This window comes from Zingiber officinale, chromosome 6A (assembly GCF_018446385.1).
Source record: "Zingiber officinale cultivar Zhangliang chromosome 6A, Zo_v1.1, whole genome shotgun sequence".
NCBI lineage: Eukaryota > Viridiplantae > Streptophyta > Magnoliopsida > Zingiberales > Zingiberaceae > Zingiber > Zingiber officinale.
The window spans coordinates 116,724,326-116,743,354 of NC_055997.1; the positions used below are offsets into that span (position 1 = coordinate 116,724,326).

The window sequence follows — 19,029 nt, forward strand, 5'->3', positions numbered from 1 at the left end:
CCAAGTAGGGCTGTAAATGAATCAAGCGTTCGTGAACAAATTTGGTGTTCAGCTTAGTAAAAACTTGTTTATGTTCGTTCAATATACACAAGATTGATTAAACAAATAAGCTTGAACAGCTCGTTAAGCTAAACAAACAAGCTTGAACACATATGTGTTCAGTTCGTTAACGTTCGTGAACAACGTTCGTGAACAATGTTCGTGAACAACGTTCACGAACCATATTCATTAATAAAACTCTTTTCAATATGCTAAATAAATAATAAAATAAATAAATAAATTTAAATTTCCAAGCTCAATAACCAATCAAATAACTAAAAGTTTCAAACAATCAAACAAGCTTGAATTGAAAGCTCGATAATATTTAAATGAACCAAGCTCAAGCCAAGCTCGAACCAAGCTCAAGCCAAGCTTGAATTGAGAGCTTGATAACATCTAAACGAACCAAGCTCAAGTCAAGCTTGAATTGAGAGCTTGATAACATCTAAACGAACCAAGCTCAAGTCAAGCTTCAAACAAACTCAAGCTCATAAAAAATAAACCAAGCCAAGCTTGAACACTCATTTCAAAAGCTTGGTTCATTTTAAGCTCGGCTCGGCTCGGTTACCTTATCAAACAAGCTTGAACACCCCAAAGCTTGGCTCGGCTCGGCTCGTTTACAGCCCTACTTCCAAGTGAACCTTTAATTATGAAATAAAATAAATGATCCTAAAGCATGGATCATTTTACCATCCTGATATAAAACAAACCATTTCTAGCCCATGTTTTTCATGCACAGATAGAGCTAACTCTTGCTTCATACAACAGCTTCCAAAAGTGAAACTGATTTGGTGCATTAAAAACAGTATACTGAGATGTAAAGGTCAGCACTTTAACAAGGTTCAGCCCTTTCTTGTTATTTCATATGTAACTAGTCTTTTTGAATTACCATGTAAGATAATTATAAATAATCCTAAGAAGATTAAAAAGAACTTGTCGCTATAGAACATACATGTCAGGAGCAACTTCTCAGTGTCATGATCACCAAGGCATTGCACTTTTACAAACTACCAACTCTCCCCTTTTAAATTTGACATAAAGAAGTTGGCAAAAGAGAAGGCACGAATTTTTTGGGACGAGGATGAGGGAATAACTTGGGCTTCCCCAGTGACTTCTATTTGATCCGGGGAAATGATGTAGAAAATATAAGAAATCAATCATTTTTCACTGTCTTTGCAAGAAAAGCTTTGGTCATGATCGTGGCGATATATGAGGCAACAGTAATACCTACTCCAGCAGTAAGGATCAACCAGTCATATGTTGAGCTCTGCACCGTGTCAACTCGCAGGCCGATAGTGTTCCAAAAACTTTCTGTCCATACAGGATCGACAGATCCCATAGGATCAGATGAATTCACATGAATGACATGCCAAGCATTATATTTCAGCTCGAGTCGGGTAGAGTAAGCAGGCACATACCTGTATGAGCACATGAACTTGATAAAAGCAACCAACAAAAATGAATCCCCATTAAAACAAAACCAAATTGATACTGGGTGCAAAGCAGTTATTGTTTTTAGAAAATCAACATTGCAGAAAGGTATCACTTTCTAGCAGATTTATGATCCTTTGATACAGGAGAACAAGTTGCCAACAACTCTCTTTTTTTTATTGCTGACGCATATATGATACAGGAGAACAAGTTGCCATCAACATTAGTACTCATTATTGTTAATCAAAAGTCTTCAACCAATTTAAACCAAAGTTAGATACTATATTTGCCTGACATCAATTTAGGGTAATAGCTGCAAAGAATCAGCAATAACCTTTAAGGAAAGCAAACTACCTGGTTGTAGATACAACACATCTTCCATTCCCATCAGTTTCAGCTCCAACACAAACTTCATCGACACTATCACACTTTCCGGTGCAGGAATTTGTGCTGTCCTTGACTAGAGAAGTTTTATTGGCCAAAAAATTCCATACAAATCGAGAAACATCATCAGCATATTCAGGGTATTGAGTATCGGGGGAATCAAGGAAAACACCAACATAATGATTTGGGCAATTGTTACTAGGAGAAATAAAGTTTTTCACAATGCCACATGAGAGGCCAGGTTCACAACTGAGTAGGCATCCCACTAATTCTTCGACCAAGGAGACATTCACTTTTATAGAATTAAGTGACATGAGCTTAACTTGCATGTCACCACTTGCAAGGATATACAATGAACGTGCCACCAAGGCAGCAGCAGCTGCAATAGAGGTTGCATTTATATTTGCTGCATAAAATTATGAGGGCAGCTTATTATTTACATAATAAATAGGTGAATTTAATAAACTCCAAGTCAAATGAACCTACATGGATTGTCTAGATGGCTATGATAAAATTTGTTTGAGAAAGAAGAGCCAAAGTCTTCCAGGACAATTCCAGCGGTTGTGTTCTGCAAAGAGAACCAACAAGATTTCAGTCACACTTAGATTGGCTTTTTCATATATATTATGGGAGAAAATACAAGTACACCAGTTCTTACCAAGTGATCTAAATTATTATATACACACTTCTTTCATCAATCTGATCATCAATTAGATCACTATATATAGACAAGTTACAAGTCTCAACTATTTCGAATAACTAAGATACGTGGTGTGAAAAAAGCAACCCTTGGTAACTGAGGGACTCATTTAAACCCTAGCTACTACCATACACCACAAAAACAATTCAGCCAAGCAGGATGTTTTCTGTACCTTCCTGCCATAAACATCCATCTCTGAAATACTACTTATTTCCTACACAATCAAATTACCATTAAATTTCAGATGATAAAAGGATCTACGAATTGCTGATGCAAGAAGCACATAGCTATTGTTATTTTATTAATACAAATCTTATAGGGAATCAAAATTTATCAAATAGCAGTATAAAATCTAAAAGAAATTAGGAGAGCGAGTGGTGCAAAAATATTAAATCAGATTATATATACTGAAGATTAGAATTAGAGAGTGAAAGTTGCAAGACACCTCACAGACAACATTTGACTCTATTGTTACCAACCTTCCTCAGAAATGCCATCAGTGAAGATGGTGGAATGCCAGGATTTGATGCATCTGCCATTTTGATCTTAACATTGTCTGTACCAAGTGAGTCGCTAGCACTTTGCAAGGCCTCCAGCATATCTTTTGTGACAGAAGAATTCTGCAGAGCAATGGTAAAATGTTTGTCAAAAGCTTTGATGGTTAATACAAAAGCATGATAACGCTCACGCCAAACGCCCTTCATCACCGGCTCCACGGGGAGATGAAGGGGTGCTGAGCGACCCCCTAAGTGGCAGGGTTATTTGCCGCAGCCACGACTCGAACCCTTGTCCATTAATACAAGTCTACCACTTGGGTGTCAACTCAGCTACGCCCTGGGGACCAAAAGCTTTGATGGTTAAGAAAGTACACTTAGAGGTGAGATAGCATGTGTCAGATGAGCATAATTTCTGATGGCATTACAAAAGCGTCATAAAACTACAAAAGCATTCCAGATATTTTATCATGTCATTAATTTGATTGGAACGGGCATTTCCCATGTAATGCTATTTCATTGGCAAAAATCAGTGCATGCAAAATCCTCGGCAGTGTGCACAAACAAGGCTTATATTACTGACTGATAGGATTCCTGCCTAATTTAACATTATTTAAAATTTGATTGGATGACAATTTCTCTCAAAGACTGTAGTAGGGAAAGGACTCACTTTTACAACACCCAGATGAATTTTGAAAATTTGTTCAACTATGATGTAGGATGTCACAGCATCACAATCTGATTCCATGATGTGAGTTTATGGACCTATCTTTAAACGAAAATGTAAATTTGGCAAGCTTGAGTAGTTTAAAGACCCAAAATCCCCAAGCAGGACAAAGAAGCAGCTTATACATTAAAAAAACAACTTGTTTGCTCTTCACAAATCATTAAATGATGTCGGATCTATACATTTAGGTGAAAACTAGTGGGACAATCAAGATTCACTCTTACCCCTCCTGCATGTGCATAAAAGGTTGCAGCACTCGTACCTTGATCCAAGCCTTTTCCCACAGATCCAATCTCTAATACCTATAATTATAAATTCAGAAGAAATAAGTAACACATTTTAATTTTTAATACAGCATGCATTTAAAGCTTGCTTTATTTTTTTTGGAATGGAGAGTGACAATAACTAAAATCCACATAACAAGTAAAGAAATCAACTGATATGTTAAAAGTTCAACCTTCGCATACAATTTTTACCAGGTAGCTTGCCAATTCCATTGAGAAAGAAAAATATGAGAAAATCTGCAATAGTAGGAAGTTAAAGAAAGCAAACCAAATTAACACCTTCCAACTGTGTGTTGATATGACTTGGTGCTCATACAGCAATTGAGGTGAAATTTAAGATTTTGCCAACTGCTCTAGCTAGTCTGGACTGATTTTCAAAGCATTGAAAGCAAAGATTCACATGGAAGTCTGCTGGACAGTGATAAGTTATATTTCCTGATTGACTCTCCCCTCCAATGTTGAAAAATACATGGTATAGCGACACATTGCCAAACTCCTAAGAAAACACCGTTACGTCCACAGGTATAACAATTGGAATCTAATCATGACAGCCTAGAATATTTGACTTCTTGATTTAACATGCATATCAGTTATCTAACATATATTAAATGTAAAAAAATTGGCCATTAAAAGATTACCTGATCAATCATGGTGCTGTCGAGGCCATTGACAGCAGCTGTTCCCATGTCTAATTCTTGTAGAAATTTCCTGCTACCAAGATATCCCCATGCTTCCCCAGTGAAAACCATGAAAACAAGCTACATGAACATATATCATCAAAACTTGATAAATACAATTGTGGTAAGATAAAGATCATTATACAGAATGATATTGTTTTGCTCACACGCATCTAAAAGCAATGTGCTTGCATGATCAAAAAAATCACTTAATTGGAAGTTTATTATTGTCATCTTTGCACAATTGAATATGGTTTATTAGTTCTGCTGGTCTTTAACAATTTAATATTTAAAAACACGAGGATAGCAAACATATGATGACAAAAGTTATAAGATATTGTATACTAGTAAAGTTGATCCACAACAATAGGGCTTCAAGATAAAATATATGAAACTAAATGAATCTTGTGTCCTTAATCTATTCAATATGAGGATAACTAGTAGTTCAAGTATGTGGCATACATAGCAATAAATAAGCACATAATTTAAGAAGTGCTTCATGCTTCGTGCAAATGAGAACAACATAAATTCTACAAAGAGCCCTATGAACTGCCAAATGGAAAGTACACCACTTAGAGGGGGATGATCATGTGTAAGATGACAGTTGGTCCCCCAGAATGGGAAAACATGTGCCAAAATTTATCGAGGAAACTTTAAACCCATCTTAAAATAGTTTTTATATATTGTGAACATAGCACAATAACTGTTTTATTGGAATAACCTGAAATAGGCCCATGTTGTCAACCTGCATAGTATTGAGTGATCACTATGTGGCGTTTTCCAACAAGTTCCCTCAGGATCACATTTTAAAAGAATGAGCAAGGTGGGACCTTCAGTTGGGGTACCTATTTGTTCAAAAGGTAAAATAAAGGAACCCTTAGGTTGATTTTCCTTTTTTCTTTGCACTCAACATTATGACTCCGTGCAGCACCTACAGCATCCACATACCAGCAAAAGCCTAACACTTATACCATGGATTGTGTCCTTATTCAAAACTATTGAATCAAAAGGTTAAATGAAACTACTAGCAAAAATTTCAAGCTAACTTGTACATTCACATGTTCAATCAGTATAACATATTTGTTATTTTCAATAATATGGATATGTCTGTTGGACAACTTAATTACTAGAGTCCTCTACATCAGCAGGAGGCTGAGAACAGCAAAATACTAGTAATATAGAATATAGTCCAACACTCCCTCTGGAAAGGAGATTCAGTGAAATCTTAAAACTTTCATAAATGGAGAAATATAATGTGATCTTCTTAATATAACTCATGCATCTCTTATAATGCATATTATTTGTATATATTAGTTATCATATTATCTGTATATATTAGTTACCACATTATCTATATATATTAGTTAATATATATGTTAATTAGCTAATTATCAATTAGCCTAATTAGAGTTTCCTCTTTAATAAATATTATCAATTCTTTTTACCTCAAATAATATGATATTAGAGCAGCTTCGAAATTAGGGTTCCATCTTCGCCTCACCATCGCCCACATGCACGCGCCTCCACCAACCGACCACGACCTCATCACCGGCACTCTTTCCTTCCCTCATCTGTCCGCGCACAAAGTTGGCTACTCGTTGTCACCGCACCTGTTGTTGTTACGCCTCCCCTTTCCCAGCGCACAACTCATGGGGCTGCTCCTATGTTGACCCACCACCTCGGCCGCCAGCCTAAACCTGTTGCCCTGCTTTCCTCAACGTGAGCAGCATCCAAGCACATGATACTTGTTGGTTTGGATCTTCCTTTCGAATCTTCTCTTATTTGACTTCCTTTGGGATAAAATCATATGGCTGAAAATAAACCTTCTATTGTGACGGATGTGGTGTGTATGATGTCTAAAATCACGGACTATAAGTTAAATGGTTCAACTATTTGGATTGGAGTAAGACTATTCGTCTTTATCTACAAAGTATTGACAAAGATAGTCATTTGACTAATGACCCTCCTAAGATGATTCGAAGCAAAGCTTAGAGAGAATGCTCGCTTGTTCCTTCATATTCAAAATTGTATTGATAGTGAGGTAATTTGTTTGATCAATCACTATAAATTTGTTAAAGAACTAATGGATTACTTGGAATTTGTGTACTCTATAAAAGGAAATTTCTCCCGCATGTATGAGGTTGCAAAACATTTTACCGTGTGGAAGAATAAAATCAACCTCTGATCAATTATTTTATAGCATTCAAGAAGGCATTTGAGGAGCTTAATATGTTGCTGCCTTTTAGCTCCAATGTGAAGATTCAACAACGCTAACGAGAGCAGATGGCTATCATGAGCTTCCTTATTGGCCTATCTCCTGACTTTGAGTCTGCTAAGTCACAAGTTCTCTGGTTCTGAGGTCGTCTCTTTACAAGATGTATTTAGTCGTGTCCTCCATACAGAAAATACTCCCGTTCTGCTTAATGGTGCTTTAGTGTGTCGCAATACTAATTATGTGCATGGAAGATCAACTAGTTCCATTGGAAACAATAGCGGTGGCTCACATGACTGTGAAACTCAAACACCGAATTCGAGTGGTATTATGCGCAACTACAAGCCAAGTCATACGAAATTCGAGTGTAGAAAGGTTCAATATAAAATTCAACAAAAACACTTGGCCTACATATGAATTTGCCAAGTTCTCAAAAAATCAGGAATCACTCGTGTCTTCATCTCCCTCTATCACTGTCATTGCTGATTCAAGTAAACAAAACACATGTTTTCTTTCCTCATCCTTCAAACGAGTCATGATTCTGATGTCACGGATCATATGATAGGTAATACTAGTCTCTTTTCTACTTTTCAGTCGAAAGAACACTCCTACCGTTACTTTAGCTAATGGGTCTCCATCTTATGTTCGTGGATCCGGCACTATCAATCCTACCCCTTTGCTTCCCCAGCCCTCTATCTTACATTTACCTAATTTATCCTTTAATTTGTTCTATGTTAGTCAACTAACTCATAATCTTAACTATTGCATGTCATTTTCCGTGATCATTGCTTATTTCAGGATCTTTTAACAAAGAAGAATATTGGTAAAGAATATTTTTTTTGCTTGCTCGAGTGTCACTTCTCCTTTCAAGGCTCATTGTAGGTTGGGACATTCATCTCTCCCTTTGCTCAAAAAGTTTTGTCCACAATATGGTAAGGTGTCTTCATTAGATTGTGGGTCGTGTCAGTTTGTAAAACATCACCATCTTAGTTCGAGTCCTAAAGTAAATAATCATGCTACTATTCCTTTTGAATTAGTTCATTTTGATATTTGGAGTCCTTGTCTTATTTTGTCTAAACTTGATTTTAGGTATTTTGTTACTTTTGTAGATGATTATTCTACTTGGTTATATTTAATAAAAAATCGTTCTGAGTTATTTTCTATATTTTGTGCCTTTTGTGTTGGGATTAAAACACAATTCAATTTTTTCCTTGCTTTGCGACGTGATTATGCCAAGGAATATTTATTCCAATCTTATATGGGTCAAAATGGCATGCTTCATGAAACCTCTTGCGTTGATACTCCATCCCAAAATAGTGTGGCTGAATGTAAAAAATGAACATCTTCTTGTAATTGCACGAGCTCTTTTATTTCAAATGAATGTTTCCAAACCTTTTTGGGCTAATACAATTTCTATAGTATGTTTTCTCATTAACCGCATGTCATCCTCTGTTCTTCATGGTGAGATCCCTTATAAAATATTTTTTCCCAATAAGTCGTCGTTTCCTATTAACCCTAGGATATTTGGCAACACTTGTTTTGTTCAGGATATTCGTCCACATGTTACTAAACTAGATCTCAAGTCTTTGAAGTGTATTTTCCTTGATTATTCTCATCTTCAGAAAGTTATAGGTGTTGTGTCCCAGGATTAACAAATATCTTGTCTCAATTGATGTTACCTTCATGGAAGACACACCTTATTTCCCGTCCTCAACTATTCTGACTTGTTGAAGGGAGGATAATGATTTGTTAGTATATTCTATCACATCCTCCGCACCCATATCGAAACCGACTCCTGTCAAGCCTCCTATTATTCAAGTATACTCCAGACGTCAACCTCTTCATGTCTTGCAACTACTACTTCGTCAGCAGATCCAGTCCCGAGCGATGATCTTTCTATTGTGTACACAAATGTAAACGCTAATGTACTTATCCTATTTCTTTTGTTATAACGACTTATTATCTTCCTCTTATTCTTCTATTGTTTCACTTGACTCTGTCTCTATTACTGAAATTATCTGTTAGGTCATATCTCACCTAGTTGGAAAGATGCGATGATAGAGGAGATGAATGCTTTAGATGACGATGACACTTGGTTGATCTACCTTCAGGGAAATAGGCTTTTGGATGCAAATGGGTATTCGCAGTTAAAGTCAACCCAACTGTCCAATTAAAAACTCATCTTGTCACTAAAGGTTATGGTCCTGTTGCAAAGTTGACATATGTTCGTCATCATTAGCCTTTACATCAACTTGATACCAAGAATATTTTTCTTCATGGTGATCTTCAGGAGGACATGTATATGGAGCAACCTCCTGGTTTATTACTTAGGGGGAGTTAGGGAAAGTTTGTCGCCTTCGAAAATCTTTGTATGGTAAAAACAAGTCTCGTGCTTGGTTTCGAAAATTTAGTCAGGTTTTGAAAATTTTGATATGATGAAAAGCAAATAAGACCATTCTGTATTCTACAAGCATTCAGGAACTAGTATCATTCTATTAGTCGTATATGTGGATTATATTGTTATCATTGGAAGCGATCATGGGAATCTCATCTCTTAAATTTTTCATTCATACTCAATTTCACATGAAAGACTTGGGGTGATAAAGTATTTTTTAGGTGTTGAAGTTATGAGTAAAAAAGGTATATTTCTATCTCGGAGAAAATATGCCCTTAACCTATTAACTGAGACAGAAAAATTGGGGACAAACCTTATATGACTCAGAATGAACTATTTGAACATCCTTAGAGATATCGAAGATTGGTTGGGAAGTTATATTACCTTACCATGACTTATCCAGATATTACATATTCGGTTAGTGTTGTCAGTCTATGTCATCTCCAATTGTTCATCATTAGATAACGTTAGAGCAAATTTTGTGTTACTTGAAGGGAGCACCGGTCAGGGTATCATATATGCAAATCATGGGCACACTCATATTGAATGTTTTTCATATGCAGATTAGGCAGGTTCCAAAATGGATAGAAGATATACTTTAGGTTATTGTATCTTTGTGGGAGGAAATTTAATCTCATGAAAGAATAAGAAGCAAAACATTGTGTCACAACATTGCAAGTCAGACTATAGGGCTATGACACTGTATGTGAGATAATGTGGATATATCAACTCTTGACTAGGACTTAAAATTTCTGTATTGGCAAAAACAGTGTGATAACCAAGTTGCTCTTCATATTGCATCAAATCTTGTGTTTCATGAGTGAACGAAACATTCTAAAATTGATTATCATTTTGTTCGTGAGAAAATTCAACAAAGCTTGATTTCCACATGATATGTGAAGACGGGAGAGCAACTAGAGAACATCTTCACAAAAGCTTTAAATGGGGTTTGGGTTGATTATCTTTGTAACAAGTTGGGTATTTGTATATATTAGTTACCATATTATCTCATATTATCTATATATATTAATTACCATATTATTTGTATATATTAGTTAATATATCTGTCAATTAGCCTAATTATAGTTTCCTCTTCAATAAAGATTATCAATTCTTTTTATCTCAATAAATGAAAATAAAATTAAACTGTATGCTACATTCTTCAACAGGGTTGCTTCCAATATAGGTAGCAGTTTAATCATGACAGTACATGTCAACTGGTTTGGTTCATGACATTACGAGTTAAGACTCTTCTTGATTCAAATCTACTACAAGTTATGCAATGGCTATTGCATTCCACTTCAGGACACCAATGAGCTACAAGCCTAGAACAACTGCTTACTTCTAGTATTGTAAGTTACACCCTGCACTAGCATCCAGCGCCCTTAAGAACGCTTTGTGAAAGTAGCAAACATTGTGTAATTTGTATCAAAGCAAGCCTTGATATTTAAATGTTCACGCTGCTTATAAAATATGGCTTTCATGCTGATCATTTGTTATATGAGAAATTCTCAGTATTCCATCAGCCAGTGGCATGTTTTAGGCTTCAACATGAACAGAAATACTACATCACAGAAACAAGTTATATGGCTGCATGAAATTGAGATAGATCAGTTTTCTAGAAGAAAAAATAAAAAGTGGAAGGCATATTTTTCCTCTGAAAATAGAAGATTTGGGGAACAAGTCCTCAATCAGAGCAATAAACATACTCAAACCCCCAGAGTTCTTTGTATAGTCTAGCTTAAGGAAATGTTAAAGAATCAGATTATCAGACAGGTTATTAATGTCCGAAAATCAGATTATCAGATGGGTTAGACTCCATTGCTTAAAATGACATACTATATAGATGTGGGCCAATTCAATGTTATTGCCATTATATAACAACGCATGTGTAATTGTAATGCTAAAATCAACTTCTGTTTCTATGTAGAAGAATATGAAAACACATGCATCAAGATCCCAGATAACAAGAGGGAGGTGCAGACATGACAGGGATAGTGAACAAAATATAAGGTACCTGTTTCTTGAGCTCAGTTAGATCATTGACATAAGAAAGAGCATCAACTGCAGTCAGCAAGGCGATAAGACCCTATGCAAAGCCAAAGAATCAACTACCATCATACACAAATGAATTGCAAGATTGACGGAAATTTCATAATAATTTAAAAGGTAAAATAGAAAAACTTTGTCAACCATAATGCATAAGCAAATCCGTGGCCTGTAACTCACTGAGATAGAAGATTCTGCACCAAGACTTAGGTCACGAAAAAGAGATGCAGAGTCTTGAGATGCCACCACCATTATAATAGGTTTAGGAGGCTCCTTAGAAGAGACGTTTATTGGTGGTAGAGAAGACCATACACTGCCCTTCAGATGCCAGAAACATTCATTATACAGTTAGAAAAACATAAGAATAAAACCTCAGAAGTAAATATTAATCCATGAAATAAATAGGAAGAGCGGGAGTGTGATTCAAAATGTATGTGGTTATTGGATATATTTAATATGCACATATAAGTTAATTTTGGAAAAACTGGGGCGAAAGTAGTTAATGAACTACGTTCAATATAGTGGAACAAAACAAATAAATCCATGTCCCTGTACCTCATGATACTACTACATTATATTGTGCTTACATTTAGTGTATAGATAACAGGTCATTAAATTAGAAAAGATCAGTTAAACAACCAACAGATAGAAGATAAAAGAACAGATGAAATTAAGAATAAAACAATTCACAACAAATTTAACACTGACATTAGTTAAAGAAAAGATTTTTAACATCTTACAAATGTAAGCAAGGGAGGAGAAAAAATTATGTGCTAATATCAAGAAAAGAAGAAGAAAGCCAATGTGGCACTATGAATTAAAAGGTTTTCAAAATTTAACCTTCCTTCTGTCTATAGAGAAGAAAGGAGTTTACACTTGCAAGATCAGCCTCACATCCTCGCCGGCCCAACAAGGACAGAAAGAAAAGAAACCCAGGACAACCTTGCTCTGCTGCCTAGACTTAAAGAGGAAAGAAGAATTTGTATTCAATTTTCAAGAGAATAGTTAGACTCATCTATATGAGACTTGAACATAATAGCTAATACACAAATGGCATAGGACTTAACTATCTATTCTAATAGTTATCATTGTGCAAGAGCAGATGACAATGTATATGACAATAGTAATCAATGATAATTATATCCTCCTCCATCAATGCATAATGTCCCATCATAAGAGAGAAAAATAATTATTTGCAAAGAACATAAGAAACTAAATCAGATCAATAAGAAAATTCACCTGAAACCACCTAATGGTAGACAAGACTGTTCTTTCAAACAAGATTCTGAATCCTGAGTGTGTGCCTTAGTTGTCTAACATAAAGAAAGTTGCATAGTAAACAAATAATCACTTCAACACCAAAATAGTCTGACTTTATCAAACACATATTATCGAGATATAGAGATGCAAGAAATTTAAACCTGCATGACCAAGTCAAATTCAGCAACATGTACTTTATATAAATCAGGCTCCTCAGCATTCTTATCAGCCAACTGCGTGATGCAACAAACATAATACAAAAGCAAAAACAAACAATGGAAATTAAAAAATTACTAATGTGCATTAGGTAAGAATGATAGGTATTCTGTGGTGCCAATTGCCAATTAGGCTATGTAATGTCAAGTTATTAACCTAGGCACTTGCCTACGTAGAAGAAGGCACGCATTTTTAAGTTAGAGCAAACACTTGGAGGAAGAGAATGACCAAGACACAACATAGTTAAGAGTGGGTTGGCATATTTAAGAGTGAGTTAATTATTATATGCCTACTAAGAAACTTGGTATCCATGCTGATTAAAAAGATGGAAATTAATTAAATCATGTGATGTTGGTCAAATTGTATTATGATAACTGAATTGTCAATTAAGATGAAAAAGGTGCTAAAGAGTTGTATCCTGATTCCTCAGTTTTTATGCTCTTGCTTAAAGTAACACCCTTGCAAAGGAAAAGAAGAGTACCCAAGAAGAGAGAGAAGCCTAGAAAAAAGTGAGCTAGAATAATTGTAGGCTTGATAAAAAAAAATCCACAGTTGCACCAAGACATCATCACTTGTTATGAAACGATGTATTGATCATGAAATGTTATAAAAAAATTATTAAAAAATAAATAGATAATATTGCTTCCGTTGGTTAATTTACAATAGCTTAGCTAGTCATTCACAAAGAAGTTCTATTTGTGGAAATCTACTTCACATCGAAGTGCCAAGATGGTTGAGTACACATGTAACACTGCTAAACAGATGTTAAGCAGCGACTGTCGAAGCCACCCACCTATAAGATTAAAGATGCTTTAACTGGGCGTCACTTGATTTTATACTTAGGTGTTTGTTCAAGCACCTTTTAATGAGTGGTTAAAAAAAATCTTGTTCAGAATAAACCAGGAGAAGCAGTGTTGGCTTGGTAGACTATCAAGCAATTAACATGACTAGGCAAGATTTTTTTTTCCTATGCAAAACACTCTGGTAAAGCAATAATAAAGAAACAACAATTATGTCCAGTCTGCACTGTCATAGTTACTTTATTGATTTAACAAGATAAAGAAACTACCTCTTGGACAATAGAATTGGCCTGAGGAGATAGCAAAAACACAGGAAAATTGTAGTGATTTAACATGATGCCAGAACCCTGCAAAATTACAAGTCCCACTATTTAGATATTTCCTACAAGAACAAAAGGTAACATTTAATTCTGAAACATCAGTAATTTGGGGCTCATAATAGATAACTCACATCAGCATTCCATTCATAACTATGATTTTTGTATGGTGCAAAAGCTGCTTGTGGGAATTTTTCAGCGGGTGAGAAACCTGTAAATGAAACACTCTGACACCCCATTACAAACAATTAGACGATAGAAAATTTTTGCTTGTTAGAGGGAATAAAACCTGTTGACTTGCTTGGGTACTCATCTGATTCAACCAAAACACCAGCAATTTTATGGGCGAAATCAACATCTTTAGAAACCCTAAATCACGCAATGTTAATGTTGAATCCAAGCAGCATTAGAAACTTTCTGATACTTCACAAATAAGGAAAGTGGGAAGGTTAAATTTAATCGTGGTCACAACTTCTAAAATAGAATTAAAAGCCATATGAGCAAAATTAAGTCACATCACAAAAAATGAAGGCAAATCAAGGATCAAGACCAGTTGCTCACAAATCCTAACTACATTCCCTGGACAAGATTAACTACATTGACCTATATGGTGATTCAATGAAGAAGGCTCCATTGATGAAATCCATTCTGAATCTCTAACCACTACAAGAAAAAATAGTTATCCAATGATGCCACAGTACTAAGGTGAGTGGGCTTCCAAGAAATGTGGCTTGTAGAGGTGGTAGGAAAAAAAAACAACCATGTGTTCCATAGAGTACTATTGGTTTGTTGCCCCATACTGATGGATGTAGACTAAGGACCAATAAAGTCTCAATCAAGAAGAAAGTGACAAATGCAGTGATGGTAACAGGATAAAAAACCGGCAATTGATAAACCAATATAGATGTGTCGTTCTCTCTTGATCATACAATTTGGCATCTTAAATGTCCTTCATCCAGCATTTGACACAAATACAAATAATTAGTCATGTGATACAAGTGACTAAAAGGGTGGGAAAAAAAAGAATCTTATATCTATCCTTATTTACATTCACTTCTTATCTTTGCAGTTAAAATGATAACTAACTACACCCAATAAAGGGTACTTGATAGTGGTCTATCACAATTCTAAGGAAGAGGACTCCTAATTCACAAAAAAAATTCATGTCCATGCTATCAACTTGAGGGTGCAATATATAAAAGGTCATCTTCCAAAAGAAAAACAACATTTTATTATTCCCTTTTGGAGAACAATAGAACAATAGGCTAGTGTAGCAAGAGGACTGGAGCCAATAACTAAGATAAGACTCAGTAAGAACAGCAAACAATACTTTATGAGCACTTAACTGAACCTTATGACTGGAAGTTGGATGCATCTAGACAAGCACTTTCTTGAACCTTTAGATGTGACATTTTTGAAATGTATTGATGTTGCAACATGTATTTTGTTATTAACTAGAATTATTAATTTTTAAATAGCATCATTAAGATAAAACATCACCAAGGCAACGCTAAGATCATGTCTTCAATCAAACAATAGCAATTGAAAATAGAGGAGGTAAGTTATTAAGTGGAAGGGCATGGAAACGGTGACCTAGCATCAAAATTGTTTGAACTTAATTTGCCTAAGCAGGACATAGAAAGAGCATATTAAAGCAATTGATTCATCATACCGTTGGAACAAACTTTCCAACTTCTCTAAGGGAAGTAAAATAGCTGATGGATAAGACAAGTCCTCATCGCTGTGATTGAGCCTTACAATGGGTGCAACTACCTTTCGGAGACCAGGATCTGTTGTATAAAATGTAAAACCAATTAGTCAACCCGTCTATGAGAACAATTAATACTAGCATCCTTTTCTTCAAATAGCATGTACAAAATTTCACGCAAGAATTAACAACATAAAACAGTAATTTCTCTAAACAACACAGACTGTATGTAATACATGATTCCCACTTACTAGAACAACCAATCTCCCCATAAAGATTCAGAAGCCTCACGCAAGGGTAACTTTTGATATTCTGGTACATGATCCTCTGCAGATCTGGAACTGACTCTAAAGTGTCCGGTCCTTACATGTTATTAGAAACAAATCAGTACTATCAAAATCATGCCGAGAGATGCATCAACTTCAAAGGTTACTCCTCCGATTAAACTTTATAGAATTCAGAGGCTAAGCCAATTTAAGATATAAGTGAGTTCGTCTAGCTTTTTGCGTGAAGGTTGATTGGAGACTCATTGCGATGACGAACTTACCGGCGATTGAGCGGCGAGTGACAAAGAGAATGGAGAGAGCAAAGAAGAGGAGAAGTTTGAGAGCCATGGTTGGGCACTCGAGTCCAGCGGAGGAACCCTAGCGATCGCCGGACAGCAATTCAACGACTACGGTCGGGGAATCCCAGCATTCTGTGGAGGGTCGAGAAAAAATGAAGCCATCGAGCCGACCAGATAAATAAGTGAGTTTGATCGCCGATGCCTTTAGACCGGATCGTGCTAATTTGTGCTAACCGGCGATGGTTTAAATGAACCATATAAAAGATCCAAGGCAGGATATTGGATAATTGTGGAGTGATGATACAAGACATTTATCCCATCTATAATTGATCCGGTAGTAAAAGTGGAGTTTCGTTCGGGACAAAGAGTAAATGACCCATAGAGATCAAAGCCAAGGGTCAATCTAAAGGTATGATCGATCGGAAGATCACCTGGCTGATCGGCCACGACCGCACTCGGAGCGGCGTAAAAATAACTCGACAGCAGGTCGGGTTTCCGACGCTCATAAGTCTGTCTAAGAAAGTTGGGGTGCCAGGCGGTCTGTCCGCTCGGACGAGCTGCGGATCAACGAAGACATTCCCGTCCGAGTAAGTGGTCGAGCAGCCTTCCCGCTCGGTCCAGTACATGTCCCCTTCCGAACGACAGTGAGTCCAAGCATCTCTCCCGTTCAGGCTAGTAATAGACAAAAGGTGCAGAAGAGGACGAAGGGGACAGCTGGTGATATCCTTCTCAAAACATGTGCCGTCGACGAACAGCATGGTCGGCGGTCGGACCGGACAAAGAATCGTACGGTGGAAGTTTCCACTGTTAGGGCAAAATATGCTCGGACGGTTGCGATATGGCGTCGGACGTACTTTTCTGACACATCCATTTTGAGGTATGTCTTGGGAAACGTGCACGCCTCGAGAAGCGTGCACGCGCCTCCCGGGGGTCTTATATAAAGACCCCAGGCTTCTACGGAGGTATGCATTCTCATCTACTGTAGCTAGTCTTCACGCTCGTTATTCTGCCTCGATCTCTTCTCGCGGGAGCTGACTTGAGCGTCGGAGGGTCGTCGCCGGGAACCCCTTCCCGGCTCGGTTTTGTGTTTGCAGGTTCTCATCAAAGGCTCACACCAGTCGGAGGTTCATACGCCGTCAACAAGAGCGTCACATCCCCAACGTCTGTCGACTTAGCGCCCGGACATGATCAAATTGACGTCGTCTATGGGAACGCACCTGAATCCGGAGCCGAGGTGATGGAAGAAGCTGGACGTCAACATACCGTGATGCTCTCCCAAGAAGAGCTCGACGCGCTCATCCAGGCGCGAGCAGCGAAGATAGTGGAGCAGCAACAAAAGGCGCACGCCGAGCGGTTGGCACAGCAGGCCACCTCAGCATCAGGGGGTCGAGCGGCACTAGAAGATCGACTGGAGCAATTTTCTACGTGGGCGCAGAATAGAGGGCAAATTGGCACGCTAGGAGAGGCACCCGCTGCCCCTATTCCCTTCCATCGGGCCCTGTTCTAGACTCCGTCCGAGTTGGCCCAAGCCAACCAGGGATCATCCAATGAAGTGCTCGTGCGGGATGCTAGGAAAGGAAAGGCGCCTCGAACCGAGTCATCCCCCGAGCGGATCAATCGCCAGTTCTCTGAGGCGATTCTACAAGACCTGCTCCCAAAGCATTACGCTCCACTAGTGATCGGAGAGTATAATGGTACAACCGACCCGGACGACCACCTCGGTAAGTTCGACAATGCCGCCACTCTTCATCAATACACCGACGGAGTAAAATGCAGGGTCTTCCTCACCACCCTGTCCGGCTCCGCACAACGTTGGTTCCGGAGGCTGCCGGACGGATCGATTTGAAGTTTCAAGGATTTCCGAACGGTTTTCCTCCACCACTTTGTAAGCAGTATGTGCTACCAAAAGACTAGCGTCAGTCTGTTCTCCGTGAAGCAGGGGGCCAGAGAGACTCTCCGAGCGTACATCCAGCGATTCAACCAGGCCACTCTGGACATTCCCGCAATCTCATCCGAGACCATGATGCACGCCTTCACCCAGGGGCTAATGGATGACAACTTCTTCCGCTCGCTCATCAGGAAGCTGCCACGTGATTATGACCATATGTTGAAAAAGGCGAGCGAATACATCAACGTGGAGGAGGCGCAAGCGGCCCGTAAAAAGGAAACACTGGCAGAGTTAGCAGCACCGGCCGAGCGGAGGCCTCAAGCCATTCATCAACCACCCAGAGGACCCCGGGTCGAGGGGATGAGGTCGCATCAGGAATCAAGGTTGCACGTTGTCCAACACATGGAGGTCGAACAACCTAAGCCGAGTGGAAAGGTATATATGGACTCCCATGTTTTGTTCACTTCATCAGTCGGCAACCCACAACACTCACGACTACTAGAGTCTCGCCCCGGTCACTAAGCCAAGGAACTATCGCCGCTGATCGCCTTCACCTAACCGACATCATAATCATCAAAACGTCGGACGACAAACAGCCAAACAGTCACCCGAGTAGCGACATCCGCACCAAACAAGAAGCAACCCCCAAGCCTCCCAAGAGCGAGTCAGACCGTCTGCTCGGGAGGAAGAAAATAGAAGCAACACCGCTTGGGGGGAAATCAACATCATCGCTGGAGGGCCAACTAGCGAAGACTCTAACTGAGCCCACAAGTCGTACGCCCGACAGTTGGAGATCCATGCCGTAGGATGCAGCTGAGAGAAGGCGAACGGGTCCGAGATCAGCTTCAGCCCTGGCGACCTCGACGGAGTTGAAATGCCTCAC

At 38.2% G+C, this 19,029-nt stretch overlaps 1 protein-coding gene across 1 annotated transcript; it reads right to left on the minus strand.

The window, feature by feature from the left end:
* Positions 1 to 930: 930 nt before the first annotated feature.
* Positions 931 to 16,421, minus strand: LOC121997636 (nicastrin-like). The gene is made up of 16 exons (XM_042552152.1): positions 16,241 to 16,421; positions 15,945 to 16,055; positions 15,658 to 15,775; positions 14,275 to 14,354; positions 14,120 to 14,196; positions 13,938 to 14,015; positions 12,814 to 12,885; positions 12,632 to 12,705; positions 11,573 to 11,705; positions 11,361 to 11,432; positions 4,698 to 4,817; positions 4,000 to 4,077; positions 3,034 to 3,174; positions 2,341 to 2,422; positions 1,825 to 2,260; positions 931 to 1,457 (listed from the first exon to the last, which is right to left on the minus strand). Exons 1-16 carry the CDS (start codon positions 16,305 to 16,307, stop codon positions 1,193 to 1,195), a joined length of 2,004 nt encoding a protein of 667 aa, XP_042408086.1. The 5' UTR covers positions 16,308 to 16,421; the 3' UTR covers positions 931 to 1,192.
* Between the last annotated feature and the right edge of the window lie 2,608 nt (positions 16,422 to 19,029).

Coding starts and splice junctions, on each gene's coding strand:
- LOC121997636 (XM_042552152.1), bottom strand. CDS start 16,307: ATGGCTCTCAAACTTCTCCTCTTCTTTGCTCTCTCCATTCTCTTTGTC. Junction 14,016..14,119: donor GTTATGAATGGAATGCTGAT/GTGAGTTATCTA, acceptor GTAATTTTGCAG/GGTTCTGGCATCATGTTAAA. Junction 1,458..1,824: donor TGTGTTGTATCTACAACCAG/GTAGTTTGCTTT, acceptor GTGCTCATACAG/GTATGTGCCTGCTTACTCTA.